The sequence below is a fragment of the Oncorhynchus mykiss genome, chromosome 11 (assembly GCF_013265735.2).
Source record: "Oncorhynchus mykiss isolate Arlee chromosome 11, USDA_OmykA_1.1, whole genome shotgun sequence".
Classification (NCBI taxonomy): Eukaryota; Metazoa; Chordata; class Actinopteri; order Salmoniformes; family Salmonidae; genus Oncorhynchus; species Oncorhynchus mykiss.
Genome location: NC_048575.1, coordinates 84,112,089 through 84,138,748, shown reverse-complemented (window position 1 = coordinate 84,138,748; position 26,660 = coordinate 84,112,089). Strand labels below are relative to the sequence as shown.

The window sequence follows — 26,660 nt, the reverse complement described above, 5'->3', positions numbered from 1 at the left end:
ATAACAGTCTGGTGTAACGTGTCTGATTATAATAACAGTCTGGTGTAACATGTCTGATTATAATAACAGTCTGGTGTAACGTGTCTGATTATAATAACAGTCTGGTGTAACATGTCTGATTATAATAACAGTCTGGTGTAACGTGTCTGATTATAATAACAGTCTGGTGTAACATGTCTGATTATAATAACAGTCTGGTGTAACGTGTCTGATTATAATAACAGTCTGGTGTAACGTGTCTGATTATAATAACAGTCTGGTGTAACATGTCTGATTATAATAACAGTCTGGTGTAACATGTCTGATTATAATAACAGTCTGGTGTAACATGTCTTATTGATTATAATAACAGTCTGGTGTAACATGTCTGATTATAATAACAGTCTGGTGTAACATGTCTGATTATAATAACAGTCTGGTGTAACATGTCTTATTGATTATAATAACAGTCTGGTTTAACATGTCTGATTATAATAACAGTCTGGTGTAACATGTCTGATTATAATAACAGTCTGGTGTAACATGTCTGATTATAATAACAGTCTGGTGTAACGTGTCTGATTATAATAACAGTCTGGTGTAACATGTCTGATTATAATAACAGTCTGGTGTAACGTGTCTGATTATAATAACAGTCTGGTGTAACATGTCTGATTATAATAACAGTCTGGTGTAACGTGTCTGATTATAATAACAGTCTGGTGTAACATGTCTGATTATAATAACAGTCTGGTGTAACGTGTCTGATTATAATAACAGTCTGGTGTAACGTGTCTGATTATAATAACAGTCTGGTGTAACATGTCTGATTATAATAACAGTCTGGTGTAACGTCTGATTATAATAACAGTCTGGTGTAACGTGTCTGATTATAATAACAGTCTGGTGTAACATGTCTGATTATAATAACAGTCTGGTGTAACATGTCTGATTATAATAACAGTCTGGTGTAACATGTCTTATTGATTATAATAACAGTCTGGTGTAACATGTCTGATTATAATAACAGTCTAGTGTAACCTGTCTGATTATAATAACAGTCTGGTGTAACGTGTCTGATTATAATAACAGTCTGGTGTAACGTGTCTGATTATAATAACAGTCTGGTGTAACATGTCTGATTATAATAACAGTCTGGTGTAACGTGTCTGATTATAATAACAGTCTGGTGTAACGTGTCTGATTGATTATAATAACAGTCTGGTGTAACATGTCTGATTATAATAACAGTCTGGTGTAACATGTCTGATTATAATAACAGTCTGGTGTAACGTCTGATTATAATAACAGTCTGGTGTAACGTGTCTGATTATAATAACAGTCTGGTGTAACATAATAACAGTGCATTGCCAGGTGTGTGATTGGTTGTCATTTAATAACAGTGCATCTCCAGGTGTGTGATTGGTTGTCATTTAATAACAGTGCATCTCCAGGGGTGTGATTGGTTGTCATTTAATAACAGTGCATCTCCAGGGGTGTGATTGGTTGTCATTTAATAACAGTGCATCTCCAGGTGTGTGATTGGTTGTCATTTAATAACAGTGCATCTCCAGGGGTGTGATTGGTTGTCATTTAATAACAGTGCATCTCCAGGGGTGTGATTGGTTGTCATTTAATAACAGTGCATCTCCAGGTGTGTGATTGGTTGTCATTTAATAACAGTGCATCTCCAGGGGTGTGATTAGTTGTCATTTAATAACAGTGCATCGCCAGGTGTGTGATTGGTTGTCATTTAATAACAGTGCATCTCCAGGTGTGTGATTGGTTGTCATTTAATAACAGTGCATCTCCAGGTGTGTGATTGGTTGTCATTTAATAACAGTGCATCTCCAGGTGTGTGATTGGTTGTCATTTAATAACAGTGCATCTCCAGGGGTGTGATTGGTTGTCATTTAATAACAGTGCATCTCCAAGGGTGTGATTGGTTGTCATTTAATAACAGTGCATCTCCAGGGGTGTGATTGGTTGTCATTTAATAACAGTGCATCGCCAGGGGTGTGGCTCTTTGCGTGTCTTCAGTGTGTATCTCCACAGGCGAGGGCAGCCGTCTTTAAAGGCCCTGATGACATCACACGACACCACACAGTAACAGTGGACCTCTCTGAGGAGGCTGCAGGCTGCGGCCAGGGAGCGCAGGGCGGAGTCCAGCTCTGGAGACGAGGTGGTCTGCAGTATGATTGTCTCCAGGGCGTGGCTGTAGCTCTGGGTGACCAGGTGTGTCTGCTGGACCAGGTCAGTAAATGTGAGGAGTTCCAGGTGCTGCAGAGGAACGCTGGGCTGCAATACGGAGCTGAAATGATCCATGGGAAGAGTGTGGTCCAATATCAGGCTTACCTGGAATATAATACACATATTACTACAACTTACTACAACATATTACAACATATTACACATTAATACACATAGTACTACAACATTACACATTCATACACATATTACTACAACATACTACAACATATTACACATATTACTACAACATATTACAACATATTACACATTAATACACATATCACTACAACATACTACACATTAATACACATTACTACAACATATTACAACATATTACACATTAATACACAGTACTACAACATTACACATTAATACACATATTACTACAACATATTACACATTAATACACATAGTACTACAACATATTACACATTAATACACATATTACTACAACATACTACAACATATTACACATTAATACACAGTACTACAACATATTACACATTAATACACATTACTACAACATATTACAACATATTACACATTAATACACATTACTACAACATATTACAACATATTACACATTAATACACAGTAATACAACATACTACAACATATTACACATTAATACACAGTACTACAACATATTACACATTAATACACATTACTACAACATATTACAACATATTACACATTAATACACATAGTACTACAACATATTACACATTAATACACATAGTACTACAACATTACACATTAATACACAGTACTACAACATACTACAACATATTACACATTAATACACATAGTACTACAACATATTACAACATATTACACATTAATACACATAGTACTACAACATTACACATTAATACACATATTACTACAACATACTACAACATATTACACATTAATACACATAGTACTCAACATATTACAACATATTACACATTAATACACATAGTACTACAACATTACACATTAATACACATTACTACAACATATTACAACATATTACACATTAATACACATAGTACTACAACATACACATTAATACACATATTACTACAACATATTACTACAACATATGACACATTAATACACATATTACTACAACATAGTACTACAACATATTACACAGTACTACAACACAGTACTAGAGCATATTACACATTAACATAACATTAATACATACACATTATTACAACATATTAGACATGAATACAACATATTAGACATGAATACAACATATTAGACATTAATACAACATTATTAGACATTAATACAACATTATTAGACATTAATACAACATAGTACAAACATTAATAGAACATAACATACAGGGCTTTCAAAAGTATTCAGACCCCTTGAATTTTTCCACATTTTGTTACGTTACAGCCTTATTCTAAAATGATTCAATTGTTTTTTCCCCCTCATCAACCTATACACAACACCCCATATTGACAAAGCAAAAACAGGTTTTAGATATTTTTGCAAATGTATTAAAAAAAATGTAAAAATGGAAATATCACATTTACATAAGTATTCAGACCCTTTACTCAGTACTTTGTTGAAGCACCGATTACAACCTTGAGTCTTCTTGGGTATGACGCTACAAGCTTGGCACACCTGTATTTTGGGAGTTTCTCCCATTCTTCTCTGCAGATCCTCTCAAGGTCTGTCAGGTTGGATGGAGAGCGTCGCTGCACAGCTATTTTCAGGTCCCAGTCCGGGCTCTGATTGGGCCACTCAAGGACATTCAGAGACTTGTCCCGAAGCCACTCCTGCGTTGTCTTGGCTGTGTGCTTAAAGTTGTTGTCCTGTTGGAAAGTGAACCTTTGCCCCAGTCTGAGGTCCTGAGCACTCTGGAGCAGGTCTTTCATCATGGATCTCTGTACTTTTCTCCATTCATCTTTCCCTCGATCCTGATTAGTCTCTCAGTCCCTGCTGCTGAAAAACATTACCCACAGCATGATGCTGCCACCACCATGCTTCACCGTAGGGATGGTGCTAGGTTTCCTCCAGATGTTACACTTGGCATTCAGGCCAAAGAGTTCAATCTTGGTTTCATCAAACCAGAGAATCTTGTTTCTCATGGTCTGAGAGTCTTTAGAGTCTTTTGGCAAACTCCAAGCGGGCTGTCATGCCTTTTACTGAGGAGTGGCTTCCGTCTGGCCACTCTACCATAAAGGCCTGATTGGTGGAGTGCTGCAGAGATGGTTGTCCTTCTGGAAGGTTCTCCCATACCCACAGTGTCACGACTTCTGCCAAAGTTGGTCCCTCTCCTTGTTCGCCGGTCAACGTCACCGACTTTCTAGTCACCACCGATCCATGTTTCATCTTATTCATACACACCTGGTTTCCATTCTATGAGTTAATGTTCCTTATTTAACCCTCGGGCTTCCCTCTGTTTTGTGCGTTATTGTTCGTTCTTTTGTGCTCTGGAAGATTGTGTTTTTTCCTTGTTGGAACATTACTGACTCCACATTTTTCCCAACAACATCACACATAGGAGCTCCATCAGAGCGACCATCAGGTTCTTGTTCACCTCCCTGACCAAGGCCCTCCTCCCGATTGCTCAGTTTGGCCGGTCGGCCAGCTCTAGGAAGAGTCTTGGTGGTTCCAAACTTCTTCCATTTAAGAACGATGGGGGCCACTGTGTTCTTGGGTACCTTCAATGCTGCAGAAATGTGTTGGTACCCTTCCCCAGATCTGTGCCTCGACACAATCCTGTCTCTGAGCTCTACAGACAATTCCTTCGACCTCATGGCTTGGTTTTTGCTCTGACATGCACTATCAACTGTGTATTTGGTATTTTATTAGAATCCCCATTAGCTGTTGCAAAAGCAGCAGCTACTCTTCCTGGGGTCGACACAGAACATGAAACATGTTTACAGAACATAATACAGAACATCAATAGACAAGAACAGCTCAAGGACAGAACTAAATAAAACAATGTAAAGGCACAAGTAGCCTTTATAACAATACATAGACACAAACTATCTATGTCAGATTGGGGAGAGGCGATGTGCCGCGATGTGTATTATGTATTACATAATACACACATTAAATACACCATACTACACACATTAAATACACCATACTACACACATTAAATACACCACACTACACACATTAAATACACCACACTACACACATTAAATACACCACACTACACACATTAAATACACCACACTACACACATTAAATACACCATACTACACACATTAAATACACCACACTACACACATTAAATACACCATACTACACACATTAAATACACCACACTACACACATTAAATACACCACACTACACACATTAAATACACCACACTACACACATTAAATACACCACACTACACACATTAAATACACCACACTACACACATTAAATACACCACACTACACACATTAAATACACCACACTACACACATTAAATACACCACACTACACACATTAAATACACCATACTACACACATTAAATACACCACACTACACACATTAAATACACCACACTACACACATTAAATACACCATACTACACACATTAAATACACCACACTACACACATTAAATACACCACACTACACACATTAAATACACCACACTACACACATTAAATACACCACACTACACACATTAAATACACCACACTACACACATTAAATACACCACACTACACACATTAAATACACCACACTACACACATTAAATACACCACACTACACACATTAAATACACCACACTACACACATTAAATACACCATACTACACACATTAAATACACCACACTACACACATTAAATACACCACACTACACACATTAAATACACCACACTACACACATTAAATACACCACACTACACACATTAAATACATCACACTACACACATTAAATACACCACACTACACACATTAAATACACCACACTACACACATTAAATACACCATACTACACACATTAAATACACCACACTACACACATTAAATACACCACACTACACACATTAAATACACCACACTACACACATTAAATACACCACACTACACACATTAAATACACCATACTACACACATTAAATACACCACACTACACACATTAAATACACCACACTACACACATTAAATACACCATAATACACACATTATATACACCACACACATTAAATACACCACACTACACACATTATATACACCACACTACACACATTATATACACCATAATACACACATTATATACACCATACTACAGTTCCCTCTGTATGGATTTGGACAGTGAAGCTAAAATGTTAAATGCGGCTCCAGCATTATAGAGAGAAAATGTTTTCATATGAGGCAATATCACAGAATGTCACCTTTTATTTTCATAAATATGTTTTACTGTTTAGAAACTAAAGCACTTTATGATCTAGTCCCCCCCCCCATTTGAAGAAGTCATTAAGTATTTGAATAAAAATCCAGAAGAACCATTTAGATTCTGGATAGCACGTTTTTTATCCAAGTGTACAGTACATTACTCACCATTCACTTTCTATTGGGCAAAACATAATCCGAAATACAACCAAAACAAGCTGTAAATGCATCCAACGCGCGTGATAGGACTAAACTTTTGACTACTTTAATACACTATAAGATAATTTTGTCCAAATACTTATGACACCTTCAAATGGGGGGACTAGATACGGTATATGAAGTACTTTCATTTCTAAATACCCTCAAATCAAAAGGTGACATTCATATGAATGTCTCTCAAATCCAAAATGCAATTTTCAGCTTCACTGTCCAAATCCATACAGAGTCTATAAAGAACCACTCCGTGGGTTTAGCACCAGACTCACCTGAAATATACTACACATTCTAATAGAATATAAAACACAAAATATCATTAACATTAGACTTCATACATGGTGGTAAAACCACGGACAGACAGCATTCCAAAGGACCATCTTCATGGATTACCCTGGTCCCAGATCTGTTCATCTCTCCACTATAACCATCAGGAGTTGTCATCTCAGAAACCCTAGACCCACTCCAATGTGTATACCGCCCCAACAGATCCACAGCATTCCAAAGGACCATCTTCATGGATTACCCTGGTCCCAGATCTGTTCATCTCTCCACTATAACCATCAGGAGTTGTCATCTCAGAAACCCTAGACCCACTCCAATGTGTATACCGCCCCAACAGATCCACAGCATTCCAAAGGACCATCTTCATGGATTACCCTGGTCCCAGATCTGTTCATCTCTCCACTATAACCATCAGGAGTTGGCATCTCAGAAACCCTAGACCCACTCCAATGTGTATGCCGCCCCAACAGATCCACAGCATTCCAAAGGACCATCTTCATGGATTACCCTGGTCCCAGATCTGTTCATCTCTCCACTATAACCATCAGGAGTTGTCATCTCAGAAACCCTAGACCCACTCCAATGTGTATACCGCCCCAACAGATCCACAGCATTCCAAAGGACCATCTTCATGGATTACCCTGGTCCCAGATCTGTTCATCTCTCCACTATAACCATCAGGAGTTGTCATCTCAGAAACCCTAGACCCACTCCAATGTGTATACCGCCCCAACAGATCCACAGCATTCCAAAGGACCATCTTCATGGATTACCCTGGTCCCAGATCTGTTCATCTCTCCACTATAACCATCAGGAGTTGGCATCTCAGAAACCCTAGACCCACTCCAATGTGTATACCGCCCCAACAGATCCACAGCATTCCAAAGGACCATCTTCATGGATTACCCTGGTCCCAGATCTGTTCATCTCTCCACTATAACCATCAGGAGTTGTCATCTCAGAAACCCTAGACCCACACCAATGTGTATACCGCCCCAACAGATCCACAGCATTCCAAAGGACCATCTTCATGGATTACCCTGGTCCCAGATCTGTTCATCTCTCCACTATAACCATCAGGAGTTGTCATCTCAGAAACCCTAGACCCACTCCAATGTGTATACCGCCCCAAAAGATCCACAGATGATGTCATCTTTATTGCACTCCACACTGCCCTTTCCCACCTGGACAAAAGTAACACCTATGTGAGAATGCTATTCATTGACTACAGCTCAGCGTTCAACATCATAGTGCCCTCAAAGCTCATCAATAAGCTAAGGACCATGGGACTAAACACTCCCCTCTGCAACTGGATCCTGGACTTCCTGACGGGCCGCCCCCAGGTGGTAAGGGTAGGTAACAACACGTCCGCCATGCTGATTCTCAAAACGGGGGTCCCTCAGGGGTGCGTGCTCAGTCCCCTCCTGTACACAACCAGGCAAGACTCCAACACCATCATTAAGTTTGCCGATGACACAACAGTGGTAGGCATGATCACCGACAATGATGAGACAGACTATTTGCATTGCCCCCTCTCTTCTATACTGCTTCTACTCTCTATTATTATCTATGCATAGTCACTTTAATAACTATAGCCCCCACATAGCCTCCACATAGACTCTGTACCGGTAACACCCTGTATATAGCCTCCACATTGACTCTGTACCGGTACCCCCTGTAAATAGCCTCCACATTGACTCTGTACCGGTACCCCCTGTATATATCCTCCACATTGACTCTGTACCGGTACCCCCTGTATATAGCCTCCACATTGACTCTGTACCGGTACCCCCCTGTATATAGCCTCCACATTGACTTTGTACTGGTACCCCCCTGTATATAGCCTCCACATTGACTCTGTACCGTAATACCCTCTATATAGCCTCCACATTTACTCTGTACTGTAACACCCTGTATATATCCTCCACATTTACTCTGTACCGGTACCCCCTGTATATAGCCTCCACATTGACTCTGTACCAGAACCCCCTGTATATAGCCTCCACATTGACTCTGTACCAGAACCCCCTGTATATAGCCTCCACATTGACTCTGTACCGGTACCCCCTGTATATAGTCTCCACATTGACTCTGTACCGGTACCCCCTGTATATATCCTCCACATTGACTCTGTACCGGTACCCCCTGTATATAGCCTCCACATTGACTCTGTACCGGTACCCCCCTGTATATAGCCTCCACATTGACTTTGTACTGGTACCCCCCTGTATATAGCCTCCACATTGACTCTGTACCGTAATACCCTGTATATAGCCTCCACATTTACTCTGTACTGGTACCCCCTGTATATAGCCTCCACATTGACTCTGTACCGTAACACCCTGTATATAGCCTCCACATTTACTCTGTACCGGTACACCCTGTATATAGCCTCCACATTGACTCTGTACCGCAACACCCTGTATATAGCCTCCACATTGACTCTGTACCGTAACACCCTGTATATAGCCTCCACATTGACTCTCTACCGGTACCCCCTGTAAATAGCCTCCACATTGACTCTGTACTGGTACCCCCTGTATATAGCCTCCACATTGACTCTCTACCGGTACCCCCTGTATATAGCCTCCACATTGACTCTGTACTGGTACCCCCTGTATATAGCCTCCACATTGACTCTCTACCAGTACCCCCTGTATTTTGCCCCGCTATTGTTATTTACTGCTGCTCTTTAATGATTTGTTATTCTCTTATCTCTTACTTATTTTTAGTTATGGTATTTTCTTAAAACTGCATTGTTGGTTAAGGGCTTGTAATGAACCATTTCACTGTAAGGTCTAGCTGTAATACCTGTTGTATTCAGCAACATGTGACAAATAAAATTAGATTTGTCACTCCACATTAACCATAGGAGTGGACATTGTCACTCCACATTAACCATAGGAGTGGACATTGTCACTCCACCTTAACCATAGGAGTGGACAAGCCAGGCTACTATTGCCCTGCACGTTACATGTGTATTTATTTCCCAATAAATGATTGATTGAAATGATCGTTTGGAGTTTCCTCCTCAAGGCACCTTTAACTGACCTTTAACCCCGGGTGTCTGTGCTTCAGTCCAGCCCACACGCTGTCCTCCAGAGGGGGGATGTATTTGGCAAAGCGCTCGCAGTACAACTCCAAGGCCAGGAGGGGGCAGCGTTGAGGCAACAGCAGCTCATCCACCACCTTCTGGGACAGGCTGGAGAAGAAGAATGAAGCTACAATTATTAACTTAGAATCAAGTTTGTCTCTTTTTCATTTCTGATGTGATCAACTGTTGACTTCAAGCATCCTTCATTAATTTACACACGAGGATAAGGCTGCATGCATCCCGAATGACCAAAAGTAGTGCACTATATAGGGAATAGGGCTCTGGTCTAAAGTAGTGCACTATATAGGGAATAGGGCTCTGGTCTAAAGTAGTGCACTAGATAGGGAATAGGGCTCTGGTCTAATGTAGTGCACTATATAGGGAATAGGGCTCTGGTCTAATGTAGTGCACTATATAGGGAATAGGGCTCTGGTCTAAAGTAGTGCACAATATAGGGCTCTGGTCTAAAGTAGTGCACTATATAGGGAATAGGGCTCTGGTCTAAAGTAGTGCACTATATAGGGAATAGGGCCCTGGTCTAAAGTAGTGCACTATATAGGGAATAGGGCTCTGGTCTAAAGTAGTGCACTATATAGGGAATAGGGCTCTGGTCTAAAGTAGTGCACTATATAGGGAATAGGGCACTGGTCTAAAGTAGTGCACTATATAGGGAATAGGGCTCTGGTCTAATGTAGTGCAGTATATAGGGAATAGGGTTCTGGTCTAAAGCAGTGCACTAGATAGGGAATAGGGAGCCATTGGGGACACAGACCAGGAGTTGGGCACTGTGGTTCTCTCCATACCTGGTATAGAACAGCCCTAGTGTGTTGAGAACTGTGGTTCTCTCCATACCTGGTATAGAACAGCCCTAGTGTGTTGAGGACTGTGGTTCTCTCCATACCTGGTATAGAACAGCCCTAGTGTGTTGAGGACTGTGGTTCTCTCCATACCTGGTATAGAACAGCCCTAGTGTGTTGAGTACTGTGGTTCTCTCCATACCTGGTATAGAACAGCCCTAGTGTGTTGAGTACTGTGGTTCTCTCCATACCTGGTATAGAACAGCCCTAGTGTGTTGAGTACTGTGGTTCTCTCCATACCTGGTATATAACAGCCCTAGTGTGTTGAACACTGTGGTTCTATCCATACCTGGTATAGAACAGCCCTAGTGTGTTGAGTACTGTGGTTCTCTCCATACCTGGTATAGAACAGCCCTAGTGTGTTGAACACTGTGGTTCTCTCCATACCTGGTAAAGAACAGCCCTAGTGTGTTGAGGACTGTGGTTCTCTCCATACCTGGTATAGAACAGCCCTAGTGTGTTGAGGACTGTGGTTCTCTCCATACCTGGTATATAACAGCCCTAGTGTGTTGAACACTGTGGTTCTCTCCATACCTGGTATAGAACAGCCCTAGTGTGTTGAGTACTGTGGTTCTCTCCATATCTGGTATAGAACAGCCCTAGTGTGTTGAGGACTGTGGTTCTCTCCATACCTGGTATAGAACAGCCCTAGTGTGTTGAGGACTGTGGTTCTCTCCATACCTGGTATAGAACAGCCCTAGTGTGTTGAGGACTGTGGTTCTCTCCATACCTGGTATAGAACAGCCCGAGTGTGTTGAGGACTGTGGTTCTCTCCATACCTGGTATAGAACAGCCCTAGTGTGTTAAGGACTGTGGTTCTCTCCATACCTGGTATAGAACAGCCCTAGTGTGTTGAACACTGTGGTTCTCTCCATACCTGGTATAGAACAGCCCTAGTGTGTTGAGAAGTGGTTCTCTCCATACCTGGTATAGAACAGCCCTAGTGTGTTGAGAAGTGGACACAGTCCCAGTACCTCCACCACAGCCTCTGGCTCCACTTTACACACCAGTGTCTGATTGTTGACCAATAGACTCCTCAGGTTGGGGCTCTGCCGGGCCAAGACCCTCACCAGGGATTGGCTGAGGGTGAAGGGCACGCCCCTCAGGTCCAAGTGGGAGAGGAAGGCTCCTCCCACGTGTTCCGGAGCTGCAGTGAGAGCAGCCTCCAGCCCTTCCTCCAGGTCGCGACCTTCAGTCACAGTCACATTAGTGTTATTTAGCATAGTGGTTCTAAACTCAAGTCCTCAAGTACTCCCAAACAGTACTCGTTCTTGTTGTAAGCCCCAGACTTACTGTAGCCGATTTGAAATGGCTAGCTAGTTAACGGTGCGCTAGTAGAGTTCAATCAGTGACGCTCTGAGACCTTGAAGTGTTTGGTTTTCGTCTAGCGGTCTTAACCACTGCCTCGCTGCAGCATGGCGTCCAATATAGTTAGTCTGCATCTTATAAAATGTCTGTGTTCAGTTGCAGGTGCTTCTACCAACACCGGAGAACACTCAAAGATAATAAATCCATGTTTTGTATTGTGTGAGATATGCCTCTTGCATGTGTGTAGACATCTATTTCTGCATGTGTCAGCACCACATAGAAAATTACTATTTCCTGCAAAGATGCTGGGAAATGCAAGATGTGCGACAGCTAAGATGGCGACGAACCTCCTTGTGTTTTACACATTTTGGATTTACTTTCTTTCCGAGTTCTCTGTGGTGTTTCAGAACCACCTACAACTGGACACAGACATTTTATAAGATAACTCTTTTCCAGAATCGAGAATCAAGAGAGTACTGCCAGGTTAGTTGAAGAATCAATGACTGCATTTTGTCAAACCCGTCTGGGGTGGAAAGGTAGGTCCTACTCTGTCTGGGGTGGAAAGGTAGGCCTACTCTGTCTGGGGTGGAAAGGTAGGTCCTACTCTGTCTGGGGTGGAAAGGTAGGTCCTACTCTGTCTGGGGTGGAAAGGTAGGTCCTACTCTGTCTGGGGTGGAAAGGTAGGTCCTACTCTGTCTGGGGTGGAAAGGTAGGTCCTACTCTGTCTGGGGTGGAAAGGTAGGCCCTACTCTGTCTGGGGTGGAAAGGTAGGCCCTACTCTGTCTGGGGTGGAAGGGTAGGCCCTACTCTGTCTGGGGTGGAAAGGTAGGCCCTACTCTGTCTGGGGTGGAAAGGTAGGTATCCTCTGTCTGGGGTGGAAAGGTAGGTCTCTTCTGTCTGGGGTGGAAAGGTAGGCCCTACTCTGTCTGGGGTGGAAAGGTAGACCTACTCTGTCTGGGGTGGAAAGGTAGGTCCTACTCTGTCTGGGGTGGAAAGGTAGGTCCTACTCTGTCTGGGGTGGAAAGGTAGGCCCTACTCTGTCTGGGATGGAAAGGTAGGCCCTACTCTGTCTGGGATGGAAAGGTAGGCCCTACTCTGTCTGGGGTGGAAAGGTAGACCTACTCTGTCTGGGGTGGAAAGGTAGGTCCTACTCTGTCTGGGGTGGAAAGGTAGGTCCTACTCTGTCTGGGGTGGAAAGGTAGACCTACTCTGTCTGGGATGGAAAGGTAGACCTACTCTGTCTGGGGTGGAAAGGTAGGTCCTACTCTGTCTGGGGTGGAAAGGTAGGTCCTACTCTGTCTGGGGTGGAAAGGTAGACCTACTCTGTCTGGGATGGAAAGGTAGACCTACTCTGTCTGGGGTGGAAAGGTAGGTCCTACTCTGTCTGGGGTGGAAAGGTAGGTCCTACTCTGTCTGGGGTGGAAAGGTAGGCCCTACTCTGTCTAGGGTGAAAAGGTAGGTCTACTCTGTCTGGGGTGGAAAGGTAGGTCCTACTCTGTCTGGGGTGGAAAGGTAGGCCCTACTCTGTCTAGGGTGAAAAGGTAGGTCTACTCTGTCTGGGGTGGAAAGGTAGGTCTACTCTGTCTGGGGTGGAAAGGTAGGTCTACTCTGTCTGGGGTGGAAAGGTAGGTCTACTCTGTCTGAGGTGGAAAGGTAGGCCTACTCTGTCTGGGGTGGAAAGGTAGGTCTACTCTGTCTGGGGTGGAAAGGTAGGCCCTACTCTGTCTAGGGTGAAAAGGTAGGTCTACTCTGTCTGGGGTGGAAAGGTAGACCTACTCTGTCTACGGTGGAAAGGTAGACCTACTCTGTCTGGGGTGGAAAGGTAGACCTACTCTGTCTGGGGTGGAAAGGTAGGCCTACTCTGTCTGGGGTGGAAAGGTAGGCCTACTCTGTCTGGGGTGGAAAGGTAGGTCCTACTCTGTCTGGGGTGGAAAGGTAGGTCCTACTCTGTCTGGGATGGAAAGGTAGGCCCTACTCTGTCTGGGATGGAAAGGTAGGTCTACTCTGTCTGGGGTGGAAAGGTAGACCTACTCTGTCTGGGGTGGAAAGGTAGACCTAACTTTTGAAAGTACCATGCTCAGATTCCTAATGATTGGCAAACAAGACACACTGATTTGTCATTGGAGAACTATGATAAGATGAACACATAGACCTCTCTCGGTCCATTCTTAGCCTAGACTTTTGGTCATTTGTTTTGTATTAAAAAAGATTCTGCTAATATGACCAAATTAAAATGTAGAATTGCATGAAATGTTTATAAAAAGGCTATTTATTTTTTATCATAGCTGCAAATAGATTCTATAAAGGAGATATTTCCACCCTCGTCTTCGGCGGTGAAACTTCCTACGTTGCCACGTCATGCTTATAGGACGAAGAACGGCTCTAAACTGCAGGGTAGCCTAGTGGTTAGAGCGTTGGACTAGTAACCGGAAGGTTGCAAGTTCAAACCCCCGAGCTGACAAGGTACAAATCTGTCGTTCTGTCGTGCCCCCTGAGTTAACCCACTAGACCGTCATTGTAAATAAGAATTTGTTCTTAACTGACTTGCCTAGTTAAATAAAGGTATAAAAAAATTATATATATTTAAAATCTCTCAGGCTCTGGTCTGTCCAGGAAGTTAAAGGTTAAACGGTAGACATGTTTTCTGCTATCCACTTTGTGTTTTAATTATTATTTTGGGGTTTAGGGTTTAGCTTCAGGGAGGGTTTAGGGTTTAGCTTCAGGGAGGGTTTAGGGTTTAGCTTCAGGGAGGGTTTAGGGTTTAGCTTCAGGGAGGGTTTAGGGTTTAGCTTCAGGGAGGGTTTAGGGTTTAGCTTCAGGGAGGGTTCAGGGTTTAGCTTCAGGGAGGGTTTAGGGTTTAGCTTCAGGGAGGGTTTAGGGTTTAGCTTCAGGGAGGATTTAGGGTTTAGCTTCAGGGAGGGTTTAGGGTTTAGCTTCAGGGAGGGTTTAGGGTTTAGCTTCAGGGAGGGTTTAGGGTTTAGCTTCAGGGAGGGTTTAGGGTTTAGCTTCAGGGAGGGTTTAGGTGAAATATATTTTTCTGAAGGCAGGGCCAATCTATTTCCATTTCAGAGAGGTCCGGTTTTCTCCATGTAACCCGTTCTCTCTATAACGTTCACTCACTAAACGCTTCTAATTGGTCATCTCTTGTGCTTATCTTTTTTTCTAAAAAAAAAGGTTAGGTGATGGAGAAATGCAAAACAACAACAAAAACAGAGAATCTGAAGATAGTTAAGTTAAAAATGAATGAAGACAAGGCCTCAAAGGGATTAACAAACTAAAGTGTAATTAAGTTAATAAAAAAAAAATGCAATTATTGAAACAAGATGTCAACAGTGATTTTGAATAGGCACACAGCAGTAATGTGTGGGCATTGTGTGGGCATTGTGTAGGCATTGTGTGGGCATTGTGTAGGCATTGTGTGGGCATTGTGTGGGCATTGTGTAGGCATTGTGTAGGCATTGTGTGGGCATTGTGTGGGCATTGTGTAGGCATTGTGTGGGCATTGTGTAGGCATTGTGTGGGCATTGTGTGGGCATTGTGTAGGCATTAAGTAGTAGATACCCAAACGCTCAGTAGTTACACAGTAGTGGAGAATTATGTGGTGTTCACCAGTAGTGAAACATCCCAATGTATTCCTCATTACTACTGAAATGACAACAGGTTTATTACACATCTCAATAGCAAAGCAGGAGGTTTGTGAAGTAATGATGATTCAGTAGTATTGTTCCATGAGGGTCCCCTGGTGCCCAGGATGGGCCAAGGAAAGGGATGGAAGCAATACTGTTACATCTGATTCAACTAATCATCAAGGCCTTTGATGAGTTGAATCAGGCGAGTTAGTTTGGGGCGACAACAACAACAACGTGTGCTATCGGGAGGCACCTGAGGACCGGAGTTGAAACAAGGCGAGTTAGTTTGGGGCGACAACAACAACAACGTGTGCTATCGGGAGGCACCTGAGGACCGGAGATGAATCAGGTGAGTTAGTTTGGGGCGACAACAACAACAACGTGTGCTATCGGGAGGCACCTGAGGACCGGAGATGAATCAGGTGAGTTAGTTTGGGGCGACAACAACAACAACGTGTGCTATCGGGAGGCACCTGAGGACCGGAGTTGAAACAAGGCGAGTTAGTTTGGGGCGACAACAACAACAACGTGTGCTATCGGGAGGCACCTGAGGACCGGAGTTGAAACAAGACGAGTTAGTTTGGGGAGACAACAACAACAACGTGTGCTATCGGGAGGCACCTGAGGACCGGAGTTGAAACAAGGCGAGTTAGTTTGGGGAGACAACAACAACAACGTGTGCTATCGGGAGGCACCTGAGGACCGGAGTTGAAACAAGGCGAGTTAGTTTGGGGCGACAACAACAACAACGTGTGCTATCGGGAGGCACCTGAGGACCGGAGTTGAATCAGGCGAGTTAGTTTGGGGCGACAACAACAACAACGTGTGTTATCGAGAAGCACCTGAGGACCGGAGTTGAATCAGGCGAGTTAGTTTGGGGCGACAACAACAACAACGTGTGCTATCGGGAGGCACCTGAGGACCGGAGTTGACAAACACTGATTTCAGAAGACGCTCTTTATCTAGAGCGACTGAGGCTGCGTTTAAGACAGGCAGCCCAGTTCTTTTGGTCTTTTGACCAATCACATCAGATTTATTTTTCATTTGATTTTTTTCAGAGCTGATCTGATTGGTGGTTGTTTACCTGAGTAGAAGAGAGGGACTCCTCCAGAACAGGACAGGGACAAGGTTCGCAGGGGACCGCTGGTGGCCAGGCGGAGGACGGACAGGGCAGCGCTGCGATTGGCTGGATCGCTCAGCGAACTGACGGTGATCTTCAGGTGACGGACCAATGGCAGGAGAGAGGAGAAATGCTGCAGAGCAGGGTCCTCCTGTTCCCCGGTCTCACACCTGCAGACGGAGAGAGTAGCAGGATCTATTGAAGTGCGATATCAGATTCAGACTGCAGAGAGCAGAGGGCAGTCTGGTCTATTAGCTGGTTTAATACAGCAGTATTAGTTTGATGAAGCAACGTAGTATTTTAGTCCAAGTTTCTATTTTATTCATCTGGAATATTAAGAGTTATTATGGGATGATAAATTATAGCGATTGATCCATTCCCAATCGACATGATAGAAATTTCGTGTGTGTCAAAATAACTCTAAAATAATACTAAATAACTGTATCAGCTGTTGTCAAACTCCAGACAGCTTCTGCAGTCGCCGGACCAGCAGTCGCCAAGTCGCGTTCCTCAGCCCAGGCGTTGCTGACATCATGGAACATCGTACAACGCCTGGACAGGCATTTTTCCTGGTCAGCTGACCACATCACCTGTTATAGCAATCAGTCAATAGGTGAAAAGTGGTTGACGCATGCTAGTGATGCGTGGGTCAGCTGTTTATTCACCCACACCCGCCCACAACTGCTAATAACCCATCTGCAATCGCCCGACTAGATGGAATATAGTGGCAATCTGAGGCACCAGACCCAAACCCGCTATTACAGAAGATGCACTGTACAATCAGGGATGTCAGAACCATGTTTTTAGACAGGCCTTTTAGACAGGCCTTATTAGACAGGCCTTTTAGACAGGCCTTTTTAGACAGGCCTTTTAGACAGGCTTATTAGACAGGCCTTTTAGACAGGCTTATTAGACAGGCCTATTAGACAGGCTTATTAGACAGGCCTATTAGACAGGCTTATTAGACAGGCCTTTTAGACAGGCCTATTAGACAGGCTTATTAGACAGGCCTATTAGACAGGCCTATTAGACAGGCCTATTAGACAGGCCTATTAGACAGGCCTATTAGACAGGCCTTTTAGACAGGCCTATTAGACAGGCTTATTAGACAGGCTTATTAGACAGGCATATTAGACAGGCTTATTAGACAGGCCTTTTAGACAGGCCTTTTAGACAGGCCTTTTAGACAGGCCTTTTAAACAGGTCATTTAGACAGGCCTATTAGACAGGCCTATTAGACAGGCCTATTAGACAGGCCTATTAGACAGGCCTATTAGACAGGCCTTTTAGACAGGCCTTTTAGACAGGCCTTTTAGACAGGCCTTTTAGACAGGCCTATTAGACAGGCCTTTTAGACAGGCCTTTTAGACAGGCCTTTTAGACAGGCCTTTTAGACAGGTCATTTAGACAGGCCTATTAGACAGGCCTATTAGACAGGCCTATTAGACAGGCTTATTAGACAGGCCTTTTAGACAGGCCTTTTTAGACAGGCTTATTAGACAGGCCTATTAGACAGGCCTATTAGACAGGCCTATTAGACAGGCTTATTAGACAGGCCTATTAGACAGGCTTATTAGACAGGCCTATTAGACAGGCCTATTAGACAGGCCTATTAGACAGGCTATTAGACAGGCCTTTTAGGCCTTTTAGACAGGCCTATTAGACAGGCTTATTAGACAGGCTTATTAGACAGGCCTTTTAGACAGGCCTTTTAGACAGGCCTTTTAAACAGGTCATTTAGACAGGCCTATTAGACAGGCCTATTAGACAGGCTTATTAGACAGGCCTTTTAGACAGGCCTTTTTAGACAGGCCTTTTAAACAGGTCATTTTGACAGGTCTTTTAGACAGGCCTATTAGACAGGTCTTTTAGACAGGTATTTTAGACAGGCCTTTGTTTCTGCTGATAATGTCCCACATATTGGCTACTTGTTAGTCAACTTGTCTATAATTAGATCCAGTGCATTCGGAAAGTATTCAGAGCCATTGACTTTTTCCACATTTTGTTACAGCCTTATTCTACAATGAATTAAATAAATAAAACAACTCAGTAATCTACACACAATACCCCATGATGACATCACAATACCCCATAATGACATCACAATACCCCATAATGACATCACAATACCCCATAATGACATCACAATACCCCATGACGACATCACAATACCCCATAATGACATCACAATACCCCATAATGACATCACAATACCCCATAATGACATCACAATACCCCATAATGACATCACAATACCCCATAATGACATCACAATACCCCATAATGACATCACAATACCCCATAATGACATCACAATACCCCATAATGACATCACAATACCCCATAATGACATCACAATACCCCATAATGACAAAGCAAAAACTGTTTTTTATTTTTTATTTGTGTAAATGTATCAAATTTTAAACAGAAATACCTTATTTACATAAGACTTGAAATTGAGCTCAGGTGCATCCTGTTTCCATTGATCATCCTTGAAATGTTTCTACAACTTGATTGTACTTGATGCAACTTATGTGTCTCTGTGTTGTCTGATTAACACCTTTTGTCCAGTTTCTCTCCATTTCTAAACGATGCCAGTAGGTATATGCTCCATAAACCAGACTTTCTACATGATTTTTATGACATGATATTGTTAAGTGCAAATCGAAACCCTGTATTCTGGCTAATTAAAAATATTTAGAAAGGTAAATAATTTGGTGTATGGAGGGTTGTAATTCTACCTAGTTTATTTACTGAGAACGATTGAAGAAAACAGAGACAAAATCAGGTCAATGGAAGTGAAAGGTGGAGGATTGCAGAGAAGTTGGGGTTGATGGTGGGTAAAGACAGGTTTGCAAGAAAAGCCACAATTAACTTTACCCAAAGTAGACGTTCATTATGCAATTTGCAAAATTTTACTAGGGCTCCAATTGCAGGGTTCCCACACTCGCCTTCCCACAATCCCCTGGGCATTGATCCTGTTTGAAAATGAATGGGCGTAGAACTCTGGTGAAGTGGAGGAAACCCTGTGTGAACGAGGCAGCTCAGGGATTCGATACAGAAACCTTTTGGTTACTAGTCCAACACTCTAACCACTAGGCTACCTGCTGGTTACTAGTCCAACACTCTAACCACTAGGCTACCTGTCTCTAACCACTAGGCTACCTGTCTCTAACCACTAGGCTACCTGCTGGTTACTAGTCCAACACTCTAACCACTAGGCTACCTGCTGGTTACTAGTCCAACACTAACCACTAGGCTACCTGCTGGTTACTAGTCCAACACTCTAACCACTAGGCTACCTGTCTCTAAAAACTAGGCTACATGTCTCTAACCACTAGGCTACCTGCTGGTTACTAGTCCAACACTCTAACCACTAGGCTACCTGTCTCTAAAAACTAGGCTACATGTCTCTAACCACTAGGCTATCTGCTGGTTACTAGTCCAACACTCTAACCACTAGGCTACCTGTCTCTAAAAACTAGGCTACATGTCTCTAACCACTAGGCTACCTGCTGGTTACTAGTCCAACGCTATAACCACTAGGCTACCTGTCTCTAACCACTAGGCTACCTGTCTCTAACCACTAGGCTACCTGCTGGTTACTAGTCCAACGCTCTAACCACTAGGCTACCTGTCTCTAACCACTAGGCTACCTGTCTCTAACCACTAAGCTACCTGCTGGTTACTAGCCCAACCCTCTAACCACTAGGCTACCTGTTGGTTACTAGTCCAACACTCCAACCACTAGACTACCTGCTGGTTACTAGTCCAACACTAACCACTAGGATACCTGCTGGTTTCTAGTCCACTATGCTACCACTCTCTAACCACTAGGCTACCTGCTGGTTACTATTCCAACACTCTAACCACTAGGCCACCTGCCTCTAACCACTAGGCCACCTGCCTCTAACCACTAGGCCACCTGCCTCTAACCACTAGGCCACCTGCCTCTAACCACTAGGCCACCTGCCTCTAACCACTAGGCCACCTGCCTCTAACCACTAGGCTACCTGCCTCTAACCACTAGGCTACCTGCCTCTAACCACTAGGCCACCTGCCTCTAACCACTAGGCTACCTGCCTCTAACCACTAGGCTACCTGCCTCTAACCACTAGGCCACCTGCCTCTAACCACTAGGCTACCTGCCTCTAACCACTAGGCTACCTGCCTCCCCTAAAGTATTATCATCAATCATGAAAATGATATATAATATATATATATTTTACTTTGAATGTCACCACAAATGCTGATTTAGGAAAAGGAATTGCAAACATGATATTGATTTATCGTTAATTGCATTTCCAATTGAGCTAAATGATTCCATATGTTACCACCACTAAATCTTTCCCAAACATTAGACTACTGTTCTGGTCCTCTATATAATTAGACTACTGTTCTGGTCCTCTATATAATTAGACTACTGTTCTGGTCCTCTATATAATTAGACTACTGTTCTGGTCCTCTATATAATTAGACTACTGTTCTGGTCCTCTATATAATTAGACTACTGTTCTGGTCCTCTATATAACAGACTACTGTTCTGGTCCTCTATATAACAGACTACTGTTCTGGTCCTCTATATAATTAGACTACTGTTCTGGTCCTCTATATAATTAGACTACTGTTCCCGGGCCTCTATATAATTAGACTACTGTTCTGGTCCTCTATATAATTAGACTACTGTTCTGGTCCTCTATATAATTAGACTACTGTTCTGGTCCTCTATATAATTAGACTACTGTTCTGGTCCTCTATATAATTAGACTACTGTTCTGGTCCTCTATATAATTAGACTACTGTTCTGGTCCTCTATATAGTTAGACTACTGTTCTGGTCCTCTATATAACAGACTACTGTTCTGGTCCTCTATATAATTAGACTACTGTTCTGGTCCTCTATATAATTAGACTACTGTTCTGGTCCTCTATATAATTAGACTACTGTTCTGGTCCTCTATATAATTAGACTACTATTCTGGTCCTCTATATAATTAGACTACTGTTCTGGTCCTCTATATAATTAGACTACTGTTCTGGTCCTCTATATAATTAGACTACTGTTCTGGTCCTCTATATAATTAGACTACTGTTCTGGTCCTCTATATAATTAGACTACTGTTCTGGTCCTCTATATAATTAGACTACTGTTCTGGTCCTCTATATAATTAGACCTTTGTTCTGGTCCTCTATATAATTAGACTACTGTTCTGGTCCTCTTCTATAACATTAGACTACTGTTCTGGTCCTCTATATAATTAGACTACTGTTCTGGTCCTCTATATAATTAGACTACTGTTCTGGTCCTCTATATAATTAGACTACTGTTCTGGTCCTCTATATAACAGACTACTGTTCTGGTCCTCTATATAACAGACTACTGTTCTGGTCCTCTATATAATTAGACTACTGTTCTGGTCCTCTATATAATTAGACTACTGTTCTGGTCCTCTATATAATTAGACCTTTGTTCTGGTCCTCTATATAATTAGACTACTGTTCTGGTCCTCTTCTATAACATTAGACTACTGTTCTGGTCCTCTATATAATTAGACTACTGTTCTGGTCCTCTATATAATTAGACTACTGTTCTGGTCCTCTATATAATTAGACTACTGTTCTGGTCCTCTATATAACAGACTACTGTTCTGGTCCTCTATATAATTAGACTACTGTTCTGGTCCTCTATATAATTAGACTACTGTTCTGGTCCTCTATATAACAGACTACTGTTCTGGTCCTCTATATAATTAGACTACTGTTCTGGTCCTCTATATAATTAGACTACTGTTCTGGTCCTCTATATAATTAGACTACTGTTCTGGTCCTCTATATAATTAGACTACTGTTCTGGTCCTCTATATAATTAGACCTTTGTTCTGGTCCTCTATATAATTAGACTACTGTTCTGGTCCTCTTCTATAACATTAGACTACTGTTCTGGTCCTCTATATAATTAGACTACTGTTCTGGTCCTCTATATAATTAGACTACTGTTCTGGTCCTCTATATAATTAGACTACTGTTCTGGTCCTCTCTTCTATTTATTTTCAACTCTCCATTTCGCAGCATTTCTCTTATTGAATTAAACTACTATTTTTTGCCTCAGTGAATCAACGTGAACTTATTCTGCCCAAGTTACCAAAACCATTTATAATTGTCGTGTATTTTGGCGTGTTTACAGGCCCTGCGTGCAACGTGATCACTAACAAGTACAACCGGTACAACTCTGAATCTCACCTTATTTCAGTGTACCGCCACACTCGCGGGTGGCTCATGGACTGCGACCACCTCGTACATACTGCCGACGCGCTTTCCCGTTCCTTTACCGACAGGTAGGAGAATATGTGGGCGAGGACCTCCTCGGGAAACTCCATTCCGCTGTCGACTCACCATAAATAGTACAGTAGGCTATTAACACAACAACAAGTTACATTGATATGTATTCGTTCTGTATAAGAACTGATCAGTCCCATGTGTGTGTTCGGTAAGCAGGAAACGAGAGAACTTTTTAAAGTCCGAACCAGCTGAACTTGTCCAATACGAATTCGTTCTCCGTCGCAAAAAAACGTTTCAACAATTCCCTTCGCTCTGGTCGTCACTAGATACCACAGCAGCCACATAGGCAGAAACACCATTTCTTTCTAAAGAAAATATACTCTTCAAATCTGGTTTTGTACCTAACCACACCGCAAAACGTAAATGAAGACAAAAAAGCACATTTTTGTTTTCATTCATTGTTATGATTTGGCCAATTTAGACTTTGTGGCTGTGCTATCTAGTGGAAACTCTGCCGGAAAACGTTACTTCCGGGTTGAGCTTCATAAGTTTCCAGATAGCAAAAAATATCCCCGTTTGCAGTGGTGTAAAGTACTTTAGTGAAAATAACCCCCAAAAAACTACTTAAGTAGTATCTGTACTTTACTATTTATATTTACTCTTACTTCACTACATTCCTAAAGAAAATGTACTTTTTACTCCATACATTTTCCCTGGCACCCAAGTACTTTTCCCTGGCACCCAAGTACTTGTTACATTTTGAATGCTTAGCAGGACAGGAAAATTGTCAAATTCTCACACTTATAACTTCCCTGGTCATCCCTACTGTCTCTGATCTGGAGGACTCACTAAACACAAGAGAACATCTCTGGTCATCCCTACTGCCTCTGATCTGGAGGACTCACTAAACAGAGAACATCCCTGGTCATCCCTACTGCCTCTGATCTGGAGGACTCACTAAACAGAGAACATCCCTGGTCATCCCTACTGCCTCTGATCTGGAGGACTCACTAAACAGAGAACATCCCTGGTCATCCCTACTGCCTCTGATCTGGAGGACTCACTAAACACAAGAGAACATCCCTGGTCGTCCCTACTGCCTCTGATCTGGAGGACTCACTAAACAGAGAACATCCCTGGTCGTCCCTACTGCCTCTGATCTGGAGGACTCACTAAACAGAGAACATCCCTGGTCTTCCCTACTGCCTCTGATCTGGAGGACTCACTAAACAGAGAACATCCCTGGTCATCCCTACTGCCTCTGATCTGGAGGACTCACTAAACAGAGAACATCCCTGGTCATCCCTACTGCCTCTGATCTGGAGGACTCACTAAACAGAGAACATCCCTGGTCATCCCTACTGCCTCTGATCTGGAGGACTCACTAAACAGAGAACATCCCTGGTCATCTCTACTGCCTCTGACCTGGAGGACTCACGAAACAGAGAACATCCCTGGTCATCCCTACTGCCTCTGATCTGGAGGACTCACTAAACACAAGAGAACATCCCTGGTCGTCCCTACTGCCTCTGATCTGGAGGACTCACTAAACAGAGAACATCCCTGGTCGTCCCTACTGCCTCTGATCTGGAGGACTCACTAAACAGAGAACATCCCTGGTCTTCCCTACTGCCTCTGATCTGGAGGACTCACTAAACAGAGAACATCCCTGGTCATCCCTACTGCCTCTGATCTGGAGGACTCACTAAACAGAGAACATCCCTGGTCATCCCTACTGCCTCTGATCTGGAGGACTCACTAAACACATGCTGCGTTTGTAAATGTTGTCTGAGTGTTGCAGTGTGCCCCTGGCTATCTGTAAATAAATATATAAGGAATTTGAAACTATTTATACTTTTACTAAGTAGTATATTTTCTCAATTACATTTACTTTTGATACTTAAATATATAAATATATATATTTAAGTATGTAACCTTTATTTAACTAGGCAAGTCAGTTAAGAACCACTTGCACTGAGATGCAGTGCCTTAGACCGCTGCACCACTTGGGAGCCCAATATTTAAAACTTTTACTCAAGTAGAATTTTACTGGGTGACTTTTACTTGAGTCATTTTCTATTAAGGTATCTTTACTTTTACTCAACTATGACAATTGGGTACTTTTGTTACTCTTGCTAGCGGGCGCTACGTCCAGCGGGCGAGTGCAGTTTGCCATCTCTGGGTTCCTTTCTATCAATAAATGACGCTCCCTTAACCGCTTCACCCACTTGAAGAAAAGTGTTGATCACAACCGCCAGTAGGTGGCGGCACCTCTTAAACACCACAGAAGAGAAGCGGGGAAGCCTGAACAGGAAGTTCTTCGTAGTTTACCGTCCTCCCTGGTCGTCACTAGTTACCACAGCTAAATCTCGCCTATTTCTACATGTTTTTCTTCAAATTTGATTTGAAACATAACCCTAAGCGTAAACACACTCATAACCTTATATTAAGACTCCAACACTTGTGTTTTTTTAAAGATTTTTTTTTACAACGTAACCCTTTTAGACGTTGTGGCTGTGGTAACTAACGTTAGTTGAAACCATCCTCCATCGACACCTCTGAATGGAGAAACACGCAGGGAAGGAAACAGCAGGAGTGAGGAGATGGTAGTGGATGTCCCAGTCTGCAGGGAATACCATGCAGGAGAACGATCATGGCGTACTAATAGTAAAGGTGGACTTTGTTGTGTTTATAGCGTAAGTGATATTGTGAAGTATGCGCTTGGAAAAGGAGTCTGTCAGATTGTCCAGGAGTGGTCTTATTCTTGAGTCATTGTATTTCTGAACAACAGAGGAAGATTGCAGTGAGCCTCAAAAGAATCCAGACAACAGAAGTTGTGTGTTTTGAACTTCGGAGTAGAGACACCCGTCAAAGGAGTCATCTCAGGGGTGACCACGGATGTTCAGGTTGAATCCCTGAAGAGAATTCCTGATGTGGTTGGTGTCCGGCGTCTGAGCCGCTGGGTGACTGAAGGAAAATAAGAGTCTGTCGGTTCTGTTGTTGTTTCATTAAGAGCAAATACGTGAACACGTGAAGCTTGGTTACGTCAGATACTCTGAACGAGTTCGTGTCCCCAAACCACTGCAGTGTGAGAACTGTTAAGGATTTGGCCATGTTTCACGGACAGACAGACGGACGGAGTATATTGAAGAACGGTGTGTAGAAGGACGACGGTGTTGTAATTGTGGGGGGGGGGGGGGGGGGGGGGGTGATGATCCCGAGTTCCTGGAGTGCCCTGTAAGGGTGAAGGAGATTGAGGTGGCAGAAGTCAGAACGACCACCCGATGTCTCA

The 26,660-nt window shown here is 42.8% G+C and overlaps 1 protein-coding gene across 1 annotated transcript; it reads right to left on the bottom strand.

The window, feature by feature from the left end:
* Nucleotides 1–1,356: 1,356 nt before the first annotated feature.
* On the bottom strand, nucleotides 1,357–24,000 carry fbxl8 (F-box and leucine-rich repeat protein 8). Its single transcript, XM_036936579.1, has 5 exons — nucleotides 23,330–24,000; nucleotides 17,055–17,260; nucleotides 11,958–12,222; nucleotides 10,134–10,284; nucleotides 1,357–2,334 (listed from the first exon to the last, which is right to left on the bottom strand). Exons 1-5 carry the CDS (start codon nucleotides 23,464–23,466, stop codon nucleotides 1,969–1,971), a joined length of 1,125 nt encoding a protein of 374 aa, XP_036792474.1. The 5' UTR covers nucleotides 23,467–24,000; the 3' UTR covers nucleotides 1,357–1,968.
* Between the last annotated feature and the right edge of the window lie 2,660 nt (nucleotides 24,001–26,660).